General features: G+C 36.2%; 2 protein-coding genes across 5 annotated transcripts in view; both read left to right on the forward strand.

Annotated features, from left to right (window-relative positions):
- The window catches only part of Tomosyn (syntaxin-binding protein tomosyn), a 62,945-nt gene that overhangs the window by 7,408 nt on the left and 40,898 nt on the right, over positions 1-14,639 (forward strand). The gene's annotated exons all lie outside the window — the stretch shown is intronic.
- Positions 12,412-14,280, forward strand: LOC135800662 (phospholipase A1 1-like). The gene has a single exon (XM_065313962.1). It carries the CDS (start codon positions 12,419-12,421, stop codon positions 13,292-13,294), a length of 876 nt encoding a protein of 291 aa, XP_065170034.1. The 5' UTR covers positions 12,412-12,418; the 3' UTR covers positions 13,295-14,280.

A 14,639-nucleotide genomic window follows, 5' to 3' on the forward strand; every position in this document is an offset into this window, starting at 1 on the left:
TAAAAAAGATTTACACCATTAAAAATAATAAAGATGGCGAAGATGTGTGAGACAAAGAGCAAGATAAACATCCCTGAACGATTATGGGTTGTGCACTGTGCTGTGCTCTCTGCGCTGTAAATCCTCTCGAGGAGAATTCATGAATTTTGACCTGTTCGGGATTTGAATGGTGCTTCAGATTCACGGATCAGTTTTACTGGCGTGAGCGTTGCGCGTGGTGAGGATGAACGTCACAAAATGGCGTCCGTCCACCTTACGCCCTTTTGCGCCCTGTGTATGTGCAGGTGGTTGATGTCTACCCGCAGGCAAATTGTCGAGATCGAGTTGAGTACGCGCACGAGTGTCATTACGGGTTTATCCGTCGATGGGGACCGTCGCCATTTTGCAGAACAAAGAATCTATCCACAGACACATATATAATATAAACGTAATTTTTCTAAATATTCTCTTTTACGATCTAATGTATTACCTAAAATTTGATGGGTTGATATAACTTATTATACGACTAGTCGTATACGAAGTAAATGTTATTAAACTTATTGTGTGCGCGACGCTAGGCAACACACAATACACATAAACGGTGACAATGTTTGCGAAAAGTTGCAAAATCTCAGTGCTGCAACAATCTAATGTCTCAATAAATGTTTTACGTCTTTTGTGTTTGGTTATGTTATGCTTGGTATTTATGACAGCTGTCAATTTAATGCCACAAGGGTTTAATCACGGCGATATCACTGCTTATCGATTTTCCAACTGTGAACAAACACGTTTATAGGATTTAATTTAATTACCAAAATTATTAAATTTAATAATTGTCTAGTTTATAACTTTAAAACGACCATCAAAGTTACATAGACAATTCAAGCACTTTCCAAGTTATAAATTACTTGGACGTTGCCGTTGCACGAACTAAAACTGTGGCCTTCTGAAGGGATGAAACTCAGAATTTGGCGGTGAGTGCAAAGTCCAGCCAATAAATCAACCGCGCTATCTGACGCTATCAGAGTTTCAAACATGAATAATCGAATGGGAGATAAAAAAAACGAAACATTTTCAAGTTTTCGCAAGGGTACTGTTTGCACTTAGCATCGAAATTAATTATTTATTCATTCTGTCACAATAATTAATGTATTTGCTTTATTACTAGTCGAAACTATATACACTCGTACACACCCACTGAAACTTGTTCTTGCCGAGGGAGACTCTCTGGTAAATTGCGCAGATTTCAAGTGTCACCCGTGTAATTAATGATTTATCCGAGAAAACCACCACCGATGGCCTAGATAGAAGGCTTTCGAGAGCAACCAGGCTGAAAACTCGCAACAAAACTTGAAACAATACTGAAGCGAAACGAATGGAAATGAATCCCAAGTCGCGAATTGGAAACTGCGTCTTTTCAGTCAAAGCTTTCTGAATAATCAAACAGCCTAGCATGTAGAACGTCCTAGATGTATTTGAATATTAGATAGGGGATAAGATAAGATAATCTACTAAATGAAATGGCATGCATGTTGTGCCTTGGAATATTAATCAAGTTAATCGACTCTTGTGTTTATTTGTTTTTACGGCTGATGTGTTGCGTGTGTTGCCTACTATCAATCACTGTCCGTTATGGTTACTAACCTGATTTTTGCTTGTATTTTGCATCAGAAATTGTTATTTTACAGTTGAATTCTTTTTTATTCAATTATTCAAGTTCGTTGAGAGCTTTTTCTTTGATGCTGTAAATTAGTAGCGCGAAAAAAATCGTTTTGTGGTAAATTGCGCCGCATCGATTTTGTCATTAATCATGCCTGAAAGAATACGGAAGCGGAATTGTGACGACATTAATGCGGAAACCCAAAGTGGAAATTGGAAAGAAATTGTTGGAAAGAAAAATGAAGAAATGATATTTGGAGTAAAATAGGATCTGTAAACTATATTTTTAGATTTATGAACAACCACAAACGCATTACCCACTTCAAATGTCGCTTCGATACGCAAATGGCTATAAAATTTCCAAGTCACGAAGTTATATAAAACTATCTTTTCTTGCTGTGACGTCTCATCATTCTATGTCCTCAAGATGCTTCGAAACACAAAATTTATTCAATGGATTTACAGCTTGAATAAATCTTGACGGCCGCATGCCAAACCCTTGTTTATTCTTTAAACACTCAATTGATTGTTTCAAAAATTCTTTGAATCCATTATAATGTATGTAGATGGCGTTGCTTGTAAATTTCTAGGGGGTAGATGTCACTAATAAAATACAAAATGATAGTTTTAAACTGTTGGGACGCTAGAAACGACCAAGATAGTAATGGAAGTTTAATTTATAGACTTGCAGCATTCGCAGATTGCAAAGCGAGGATAACGCGAGTCCTGCGAGTCCTGAGCCATTAAAATTCAAATCGATTTCATTGTGCAACTGTAGAGTACTTGCGAGCGCCATGTTTTTTAGTTTCTTTTAATGTGCAGAGACACAAAATGAGTATTAAAAATAGTGTATGTGTTTTATTTAATTGAGTTTGTGTATAGGTACTTTCGGTTAGTTTTGCACTTGAGTAAATTTATAATGGTGGAGGCGCTGGGCCACGAAGTAGCTGATATTGTTGGAAGGTATTTATAGCTGCGGAGGTAATGAATTCGCAATTTTCGCAACTTCCTGCGGTCGGCCTAACGACCACTCTGTTGCGAAACGCGGGCCGAAACGCGACCTCATCACGGCCGCCATCTCCGTCCCCGTGCGCGATCCTTCCGCTGACTGAACGCGCATTTCCTGCGGAATATTAACCACATGTTTGCAAATATAGAATACAACATGCGTATGGAGCTAAAAATTAAAATGAGTGTATAAAATATTTTTGTCTTTTTAATAGCATTTTTGTGCGAATCAAAAATTCTTATTAAGTAAAACTATGTCACTTTAAATCTAGTTTCCTTTCTGTTTGGTTTCTGTTGGCATGTTAAACTTTTAAAAGTATTCCCCAAAGATTATTCTTGTAGGATTAAGTATGGCATTTGCGTTGGCTGCAATTGCACTGCTGCAAATCCGCAAAGTAAAGTTTATCACAGCGTAAAAATGTCATGCATTAACGTTGTTTAAAAGGTTTTTTTAGCCGCTTCCAAAGTACACCTACTTTTCTACGTTTTATAAACAGTATTTTCTTTTCGGATAAATTTTTTTTAACTTTAATTGTAACTACATTTCAATGTATCTTTCTTTTTTACTATTTCGTTGATTGCGTGTTTTTGGTGCATGCTCCAATTATATTTTTAACAAACCATGCGTGTAATTGAATGTAATCATAATGAATAATTAGTTACGAACAAATAATTGGAAATTTAATGCAGCGCTATGCGCACGTGTGCAATTAATTACTGCGGGGCGGCGAGTCGAACGCCGCGATTATTACGTTATCAATCAATATTGAATTATTTTTGACATGCGGCGACGCGTAATGAATCTACGATAATTAATTCTTAATTGGATGTTTTCTTTTGCAACTTTTTCGTATTTTATTCCTGCTGGAATGGGTTTTATTGCGTTACTTTTCATTGCGTGATTAGGTTTTCCTCAGATGTACATGCAACATTCTTTCTCACCCCTACCTCTACTAAAAATGTTTTATTCTATTTTTAATTGAAGTAAAATAAATGTTTTTATTCGTTTGGATAATGAATAAAATATTTGCAGAAATGGGTTTTTGAGTATGGTTTGTATTAATATTTTATTCCTAGGAAACATTTTCTCAATTAGTGCTGTAAACCAAACCTATAACACGTTTGCGAATCGAATTATTAGACCCACAGGCAATTTGTTCGTTGTGACTACGAACGCATAGAATAGATTGGGACGTTTACAAATTCATTAAAACTGGACGTTCTGGCCACTAGTGAATAACCGCATAGAAGGGCGCCTGTGTGGCAACAAATTGCATGCGATTGGAAAATTCCCTAAACTCAATTTTAAATTTTCAATTTTCCATCGCAGCCATACGCTAGAGTGGAATTTAATTTGCAACAGTCAATGAAAAAAAAGTTTTGCGCAACATTTTCTATTTTAATTGCTGCATGAAGTTTTTGTGTTTTCGCGTTTTTGTGTTTTCATTTTTGTCCACTGCAAATTAATTAAATTTGATTGAACTAACTAGTAGTAAATGAATATTACTCCATCGATATATGATGGCTATGAATATTTGAAAAGACACTGCGTTAATTAAGCTTAACATGATAACATGAAGAATGAACGAACGAGGGTGAACATCAAGTCGTGTCACAATGAATATTTGAGCCGCTTATTTTGAAAGTGACCTAACTCCGTTTTTCAATTTTTTGCCGGTTACCATGGTTACATGTACAACTTCATGTTATTTATCAGTGACGCACTTCAGATTGCTTATATTCAGAGAAAATACGGTACATTTTTTACACATAGGTTTTCCGAATTAATTGAATAACTGACCCGTGTGGTTTGAAAGTGGCCTAACTCCATTTATAGTTACATCAAGGTATTTACTATTAATAATGTCGGAAAGCAGCGATGATGGTAATTTCAATTAATTAGTATTTACAAGTCCACCTCATTTTTGGGACAATTGCGTTAGTTAATTAACCTGTACGTTTAATTAATATAAAACTTAAAATTCAATATTAAATTATAGAAATTATTGCAAGCATGAGGAAGAACCGAAGAAGACCACCTAGTTCAGATAGTGAAAAAGAAATAGTAATTAATAATTTAAAAAAAGCGATTAAGAAAAAGAGTTATAAAATAATATTCCTCGTCAGAGGATGAAGATTCAAATAACAATGGAGAAAAGATTGATGCACCATATATCCAAAAAGTGCGAAAGATAAAACGGAATTCAGGAAAAAGATATTGCAGTTAAACCGGAAGTATTGTTCATGAAAAAAATTTCGAACCAAAGATTGTGGTTGTCGGAATGCGTGCACAAAAAATTATAATGAAGAAGAAAGAAAGAATATTTTTGAGAAGTTTTGGGGTTTGGCAGATTTTAACAAACAAAATGTATTACTTCACGAAGCTGCCTGTGAAACGAAGACGTTTTTTTTCTTCAATTTGAAACATCTTAAATTATGTTGAATGGACTTGGGCATCTTCAAATTTTATAATGAATATGGCTGTTAATTTTGAAAGTGGCCCAACTCCATTCTTGATAAGGAAACGCACGTTATTTACTTAATAATTGCCACTACTTTAACAGGAACAGTAAATTTAACATCCTAAGATACGCTTAAGCAGTATGACACCTTTGTATCTTATACGTATATTTTTAATTTCATTGAAACGCAAAACTTTCAATATCTCGATTTGAAGATAAATGGAGTTAGGCCACTTTCAAAATAAGCGGCTCATTTAATAACTTTTGCCGTAGATACAAAACCGAACACTAAACATATGTTATACTTAGGTAATTTAATTTTTATTTTCTTGAAAACTATTAAATTAAGTTTTTAAACACTATAATGCAATAAGTTTTAAACGATTTGCTTTACTAATTTAATAATTCTCTTCTACATTCAAATCCAATGTTTGAGTTTAGGTACAATTACCGAACACCTGAAAATATCCATTAGTAACTCATTAATGCTTACTCAATAAATACCAGAAATAGTTTACCGATTGATTAAGTCGATTGCTTGATGGAGTTGTTGATTGCCAGCGTGATAAATGGAATAAACCTGTGCGAACGCGATGAAGCCTGAAAGATTTAACTCGATGCGGACGGTCGTGAATCTAAGCCGGTATTAAAGCTAAATTAGAAGGTAGCACACCACATGCGGAGCGATAAAGACCTAATTGGAATGTATTACGTTTACTTACAAACAGGATGGAAAACAAACAACGCACAATAGACTTATTTTCAGTATGATTGTATTGTGTACATAAAATGTGTGAACATGTTCTGGTTAACTCCTACAGTTGAGTTATTGACTTGCGTCAATTTATATTTCTTACTTTATTTATCAGTGTGTATTTATTAGGACAAATAATGATACGATACGATTTTCTTTGTGTCGAAACACTCGAAACTCATCGAAACTTTTGTTCGTCATGAGTTGAACTTGAGTAGTTTAGTTAGTTCAGTTAATGTTATTAAGCTTTTTTTTTTGTTGCGCTTGTTTGTACGTACTGATATTAAATTATTAGGTATAGTCAACAGGTCAAAGGATAATTTAATAATGATTATATAGCAGAAAATAGTGTATTTGGAATTCATGTTTTTCTTTATTTCAAACATTTAAAATTAACTTTTCGACGAGTACCTACTTGCGCAAAAATATGTTTATTATGTTTACATAAACGATGAGATTGTTCCCTGATTAAATCTTAAGCCAAGTTCTTTTAATCTTGCCTCTCGACTCTTGAAATTAGTTTCCAACCAACAAGTTTTCAAGAATTACGAAACTCACAACGCATTTCGCTCCCTCAAGAGGATTAAGAATTTCAAATATTTAATGCTTTTAATTTACACTTGAACAAACAGATAATATTTATTCAAAATATATTTTTTTGCTGAAATAAAGGTAAATAAAAGTAGATCAAGCATGAGACAAGGACGACTTCGAGATTAATCAGCGCTATTGTGTCTTGAACATAATTAATCCGAGACGAAGGATGCCAGCAAAAAGTGGGCCGTGTTAATTGGTATTAAAGTCTTATGAATTGGCTGAACAGCTGAAAAGTACAAATAATTAAAACTTGATTTGGGTCAGGGGCATGTTTTTTTCATTTCATTTTTGAACTGTTTGTGGAGAATTTAATATCGCAAACATGTGGCATTTATAAACAGCCGAAAAATGAAGCAAATTTCCGAATTCCTTTACACAAGCTCGTATTATACTCTTAGCGCTAACTCGCTTGCTGCGGTTTGAAGTTTGAAGTTCCCATCGGCGCGCGTTTTCCGTTTGCCGCAAATCGGCGTCGCGGGATTTGCGAATTTCCGCGGTTGCAAAGTTGGAACTTTCAATATAATATTCAAGACAATGCTAAATATATGTAACGTACCTCCTGCTGCAGCGTTTGCGAAGTTCAGAGTTCATGCTCGGCGAACATTTCAGTAATGTTGGAGCTTCGTTTGTGCAATAAATTTCGCGAAAATATGGCAATATAATTTATGTGCACCGCTTGAAAATATTTCGCAATCCAATAACAACTACTACAGCATAATTTTCGTAATTGCTTTCATTCCACAAACGTAACGCAAATGCAAATTTTATCGCCCAGCCGACTTTTTAGTTTACTTTGTTTGAGGTTGTGTTCAATTTGCAAATTGGGTTGCATACGATAAACACACTCAACGGAATATTTAATTAAATTAAAAGTTAAGAAAACTTTCAAATACAAACAAATAAATTTAATTAAAAGTTACTTAATTGTTTGTTTTATAGTGATTGTACAATAATTTTTATTATTATTATTATTATTAGACAATCTCGAGCGGCGAAAACTAGCAATCTTTGTATCTAGCACTGCAAGTAGCCAACTTTAAGTAACTTTACAGACTCTCTAGAGGGATTTGCCGAGCACTCGCACTCGTAAAATACAAAGTAAAACAGATTGTACTTACACGCGAGAGGCGGATGCATTAGATTAGGCGGCGAGCGAAATGGAAGCGGGAGTAAAAGCACGCGCTGCCGTCGCATGCTTAAAAAGAACATAGGGGAGGAAAATATAAAAGACATAATGTTCAAATCTCCTTAGCGTTCGTTAGCCTGCTCGCGATCCGTTATCGAACGTACGAAAAGCCAAAGAGAACCGAATAGAATTCAATATGCCGCATTGGGCCTGTTTCAATCTATAAATACAACACATCTACACTCACACATCACCATCTGATGTTTGTTTCTTCGGACGCCATATTGGATTATGTTTATTTTCTTCTAAAAGCGATTGTTATCCACTCTGACACGTTGATGTGACCTGAATTCAGGCTTGTTTTTTTTATTTCGTGCACTCTCGTCAATTTATTTCGCACGCCACGCCCCGGTATTCTTATCTCGGCCGCCATCTTGTAGAGGTAATGCATGTAATGCATCTGAGAAACGTTATATTCCGTATAATGTAATGTCAGTAACGTAAATGTGCGTTCATACCCGCCGTCACCGGCGCCTCCACCATTATTACTCGTATCCAAAACGACCAAAAACTTTGCGAATAAAAGCACGGCGAAGCTGAAGGGCGTTGTGCAGCTAGCAGCAAGTACAATGATTGCGTCTGCGATGGTAGAAAGGACACACAAAGAGTAAAAAATGGCCGCGCATAAAACGAGTATCGTGTGTGAGGGTGAAAAAAGTCGAAAAAGTCGTTACAAAGTCTAGGAAATGGAAGTAACACAACGCCAACGCTTTGTCGGCGTTGCTGCTTCATTACACATATCCTCGTGCAATTTTCTATTTGCCAAGTTTTCAGAGAAATCGTATCACACTGTGAGCGTATGCATTGCTTTAAGTTTTATTTTTTATTTATGCATATGGAATATTTCATGCTAATATTTTGTTTGTTTTTGTTCCAGGTAAGCACTGAAGTATTTTTCATAAAACCAGAAGGTCGCCTAAGGTAATTTCCAGAAGAATTAATTTACTTGATTATATACGACCGACCTACAGCGTACAACGAAATCATTTTAACGTCGTATTGAAATGTGGAAATGCAATATTTGAAATGATAAATGGCAAACGTTTATTTAAGCTGGTATCGTTTATTGAATCTTTTGTCCAGTCTGTTATAATATTATCGTTTCACCTGTCGGCGACTGCTAGCTCGAAGGTATGCCACCCACCGAGCGCTGAACAAATGGCGGCAGCCGTGAATGTCAATTTTGCGCTATCGATATATTTTGCCATTGAATTTCTAAATTAAACTGCGCAACGGAAATGCAAAATGTGAAATAGCAGAAAACAATGTGAATATTTAATGGAAACTTGTAGCAGCCCTGAGGCTTATTTACTTGCAAAACATAATTTTAAAATGTCACAAACGGTGGTCTTGTTTTTTAATTGAAATTTTTTTCTCTTGGTTAAAATTTATTTCTACCACAAAGGAAAATACAGGTGAGCGTGGATTAAATAAGATGAAAAAAATAAATTTATTTTACAGAATTTATCTAAACGTGTGTGTGCATACTGATAAAAGATCTGACACACGGTGAGGAGATTAAATGATAACCGAATTTCTGTATTCAGCATTTTAATTAATTTGATATGTTTTGTAATTAAATACAAATATTTACGGACGCGCACGTCACAAAGCGCTTTGTGGTGTCATATACTCACGCATATTAAATAAATATATTCGCTTAAATTATATTTGAAAATTTAAAAAACGTAAACTGCCGTTGCCTGCCGAAAATATCGAATGCAATTCCCTGCTTAGCCATTCGCGAGCGCAGATATAATAAAATAATAAAACATGCAGTAGCTGAAATGTTAGTCTAGAGGCGGCTATGCAAATAGATCTGCAAATATGCAAATTCAGCGCGTCGCATCCCTGCTCCGGCAACCATCCCCACGAGGCGTTACGCTTATATAACCATGCGTTCAAATGTCGTACCAAACTGAATTCCAAAGTCGAAAGCTTCGAAAGCTCTGAAAGTGACAGGCATTAACTGATAAAATCATCACGTCGAGTTTGAAACTTTCTTCAATTTGTACGCTTAAAAAGTATACGGCATTTAACTTGTAAGCATATACCAACTGTGCAGAAGCTAATTTATAGCTAGGCAACTCAAAGTACAAACATTAGTAATGCTTTGTAATACTAGTTGCAGCAACCGTACAACTAGATATCAAACATTTACGTTGTGTTTGTAGCTTTTGTACGTCTGATTTCCTTTGTTATTATTTTGCGAAAGCGTGGTCGACGCAGATGCTACGCGATGCCCAAAGACGACGCGTGGGCACAGCGGAAATGGGCTTGCAAATGGATCGTGATTAACGTAATTGGAATCTCACAGTGGAGATTAATTACGATCGTATTTTACTACTAAAATTACAAGTGCGCCGCATATTGTTGCTAAAGCACAAAAAATAATCGCATTAACTCTAGAATTTATTGGTTTCTTTAGTGCCCTGTATGTTACGAGTGTTTTATTTTGCTGATGCAATTCTTTACATTGCTATTCTGTTTTTGTTTTATGTATTTTGCATTTACATTTATCTTTGCTTCCGTTTGCATAAAGATTTCCGGTTTTCCGGTTTTTTCTGTGTTGCATTTTTCTGCTTGATGGTGATCTAGGCGTTATCTGAAATGACTGACCGAAATTCCAACTTTATTGCCTCTTTGTCTCCATTATTTTTCCATCATAATAATAAAACAGACATTTGATATTAACAAATCTCAAATATTTACGTACGTCTAGATAATTATAATTATATTTTTGAACTCCCAACGTCTAACCTTTCAAGGATAAATATTATGTTGAGAAGCAGCAATATTATATGTTAGTTTTGTGGGTGAAATTGTAGAAATCGTGAAGGGATCGCGTGTCTGTCCGACATTAAATTTCGCCAGTTGTACGAGTTTCCTTGTGTGTTGAGGTTGCACGACCCGAAAGTTTCGGCCGAACGATGTGCCCGCAGGTAGATTTATTACGTCAGACGCATGCGAAGGGTACGAATCTACGTTTTGGTTAGTTGACCGGCGCCTCCACCAAATCTGAAATTGTATTTGAACTGATTGCAGTGTAGCCACGACAAATAACTCATTTGCATGGAATTATATTGATTTGTGTCTTGGGTAGAATTCAGTAGATTAGTTTTTATTGGTTAAGTGCTGATTTTAGATTAAATAGTGGTTTGACTAGTTAGAGCGGAAGTTGGTGGATGCGCCGGAGAGATATTTGCCCACACGCAAAGTTTCCAACAATTTGTGCAATTGCAAACATACTCTGCAATTTGCACAAACGGGTAGAAGCTCATGTTTTTACATCGTTGATGGGATATTTACATAAAGTATTATTTCCTGTGTATTTTGCTATTCTGTAATAAAAATATTCATACTCGTACTTAAATTTTAAAATCAATTATTGATATTTATTTTTTCTACAAAGGCGTAATTGAACGTGAATTAGGTAGAATTATTCAAGACTTGAATAAACATTTTACGCTGCTGTGCTGCGAAGTACAGACGATTTCCCTTGAATGGTGATAAAGCGTTTTAGATGAGCGTCCAAAGCACTGATTGGAATTCGAAATTACACACGCTGCAGTAATGAATCTCAGTTCGATGTTTTTCGAGTAAATTAAATATCACCGAAATTAGGTCGTTATTCTAGGAATTTTCACTGAAAGACGACCTTTATTTGATGATCTCTTTGTAAACATGACTTAATTAAATTAAGATAATATAGGATTATGAGTTTCCATGATAAAAAAAATGTATATTCAAAGTGATAAAAAAAATTAGGAATTTAAAATTTAATTTTATATTTTATATATTGCTAAGTTTTACGTTGATGCGCATGCGCACATTGCTTAACTTTACCCTTGACGATAAAAAATGCGTATAAATTATTTTACTTTTCACCGCATTATTTATACATTCCGTAATTGCTGAAAAGTTTCTTCTCGCACGCGTTTGAATGCTTTGCATATTCGCTTGCTCAACAATTTCGCAATTATTGCTCGCTTTTTCGCTCGCCGCGGCAATTTGTATGTTTGATGTGACGGTCGCGCGGCGCTAATTTGCTAACTCGGGCGTGCATCCCTTCTGACCACCATCACAGCCAAAAACCGCCCAACCCTTCTGTAACACCATAACACCACACAGTCCAAACCCGCGGAACGTTCGGAAATCTTCACTGAAACGAACGCGTGTAATCCAATTACTACGCGCCCCTTTACCAGAACCGCACCCTTAACACCAAACCCCTCAAAAAACGAAAAGCAGTTAATCAGTTTGCATAAATTTTCCTAATAAAAATCGAGTTTTTGTTAACAGAAAAAACTTTTTTGAAGGGTTAATTGTGGGCTGCGACCAAAGTTATAATTATCGCAGATGATTTATGCTTGTGTTTGTTGGATTGAAATAAATTACGAATTATTTCTGTTTATGGAAATTTAATTTTCGAGTGAGTTTTGGAGTTTGTAAATCCATTAATGCGCATTGTCGCTGAACAATAATAAATAAATTTTAAATGGATCAGAACAGGAAAATGCGATTTCCGTGCAAATTAAAACTTGATCTGAAATAACGTTATTCGAAATTGTATAATGCGAATATACAACAACGCGTAAACGTATTTTACGATGAAAATTACGAACGCCATAATTACTTCGGTAATATTTAATAATATTTTACGTACAGTAATATTTATATAGACATATAGTCAATATAAATATTATGTCTGCAATACTATAATAATTTAAATGTTGCGTTATTATTGTTCAGTGTATTGTTAATTGCCTTATCATGAAGTTCATTTTATTTTTATTTATTGCTCCTGTCGTTACATCGGACTCTGTGCGTTTTTATCTCACGAATCCAAATGTTAATTCGTTATTATACAACGCCAAAAATCAATCTCCATGGTTAGCCGCCTTCGATTCCGATTGTACCACAGTATTCCTTGTCCATGGCTGGATGGGTATTATTTATCCGCTACTAAACGAACCCCTACAATCAACGGTGGACGCTTACCAGCAAGTGCCCACCTCATCCGGTTGTTACAATGTGGTCCTCGTTATTTGGAGCGCTGCCAACACCCCGGATTATTTATCGGCGGCGAAAGCTGTAGTTCCTACTGGAAACACCATTGGCGACTTTATTTCTAACCTCTATCAAGAATCCGTGCTTACTGGAAGGGTCGATTGCACGGGTCATAGTTTAGGTGCACATGCTTGTGGTAATGCTGGTAGACGTCTCAATACGCTGGCATTGACGCCCTTTGAAGTGATCACTGGTCTCGACGCTGCTGGACCAGCATTTACATCTATTTTAATTCCGCTTAATATGAGCTCGAAAAAGTTGTCCAAGGGTAATGCTAGGATTGTGGTTACACTGATGACGAACGCTGGTTTAGCCGGAACTGCTGTGCAACTGGGAGATGTTAATTTTAAAGCTAATGGTGGTAGTTGTCAACCCGGATGTGCTCCTTTGAATTTGGTGTGCAGTCATATGCGTGCTGTGGCATTATACGAGGAAGCTGTTCTGCATGACTGGTTTGTGGGAGAGTCTGCATGTGGGGAGACTGCTGTGTTCGGCAGGTCTATGTCATTGAATGTGGTGCCAGGTAGCTATGGATTCACGACTGGTTCCAATCCGCCTTATGGACAGTGCAATCAATAAAGATCTTTCAGATGTAGCGGTAATCCTAATCTGGCATTATGGTCAAATAGATTTTGGAAATGTCCTTCCTACTTTTCTTTTCATTTCTTCCTTCGACTAAGCTGGTCGGAGACTTTTTTTTACGTGATATATGCAATACGTTGCTATGGCATTTTCTAAAGAAGGTGTGGTGTTTTTTTTCTTCGAAAAGTTGTTTTATGATTATTTAATAAAAGGTCACAAAACCGAACCGAACCGAAACGCTAGGCAAAGAGTGAGCCACGTAGGAGAATCGTAAATTTTCCTTTTTTTGGGTTACCATTCCAGAAAGCAAACTCGTAAAGAGAATTTATGAAATTTTCTTGCGCTTCCCTGCAAAAGCTTGCTACATTAAAAGCTGAAAAATAATAACGCGTGAAATTATTACCAGATTTTGACTTTGTTCTAGTTTTAAATTGAAAAATACAAAAATGTGAATTAAAGTAGTTTATGACACTCTGTTAACATGTCCCAAGAGTTCTATTCATTTTTTTGGCGGTAGTGGTGGTGTACATTACCAAGCGAACGGGTGTGGAACAGCTCTAGATAGAGTGGACCGTTGTTCATGCCCAGGAGGACTATACACAAAACCGAGGGCTATTCTCTTGAGATGATGACAAATGGAGTAAAATCGAACGGACCGCCGAAACGCAGATAATTTGGTTTTAGTCAGCAGAATTTCGACCTAAACAAATTTTATAAAATCAAAAATGCTCGAAATGTATTATGCGGTTAGTTTGGCATCTTTCCGGTTGGTGAGGATGTTTGAAAGGCAAAAACTTTGGCTAGGCATCTGGATCATGTTTTGATTCGGTAAAAAACAAACTTAACCTAGAAAAACGAACATTTGGAAAAGCGTAGGAAATCTAGTAAGCAGAAAAAAGTGGGACGACCGGAAGTCAGGTCATTAAATTGATTTTGCCGGAACAAACATTTTTTTCTGTATCAATTTGCGCAAGTCATTAACTTTCAAGCATCGCAAAAAGTTTCAACTTTTCAGAAATTCTAATTACTGTCGACGAAATTTGTTCTTGGTTCACACGTTTTCTTTCTTGTTATATTTGTTTGCTGTTTTCTTATTTTTGCACATTTTCTGCGTAAAGTTTGTTTTATTTTATGCGCGTTTCCCGAGAGCCGGATACCTTCCTACGTCTAACACCGGAATGTCGTGGCCGTGGCCGACACGTAACTTTCCGGAATCAAGGGGTGCGCTCACTTATTGAGTCGGAGGTTTGGGGAAAGCGGGTCGGGTCAGGACGATACTGTTTGTCGAAAATATCGAGGGAGAGGAACGTTTGCAACGAAAAACGATTTAGTCACAGCCCAT

This window comes from Atheta coriaria, unplaced genomic scaffold, assembly GCF_025399875.1.
Source record: "Atheta coriaria isolate IRGN ID8LTWV9N9 unplaced genomic scaffold, Caltech_Dcor_3.1 hic_scaffold_10_pilon, whole genome shotgun sequence".
NCBI lineage: Eukaryota > Metazoa > Arthropoda > Insecta > Coleoptera > Staphylinidae > Dalotia > Dalotia coriaria.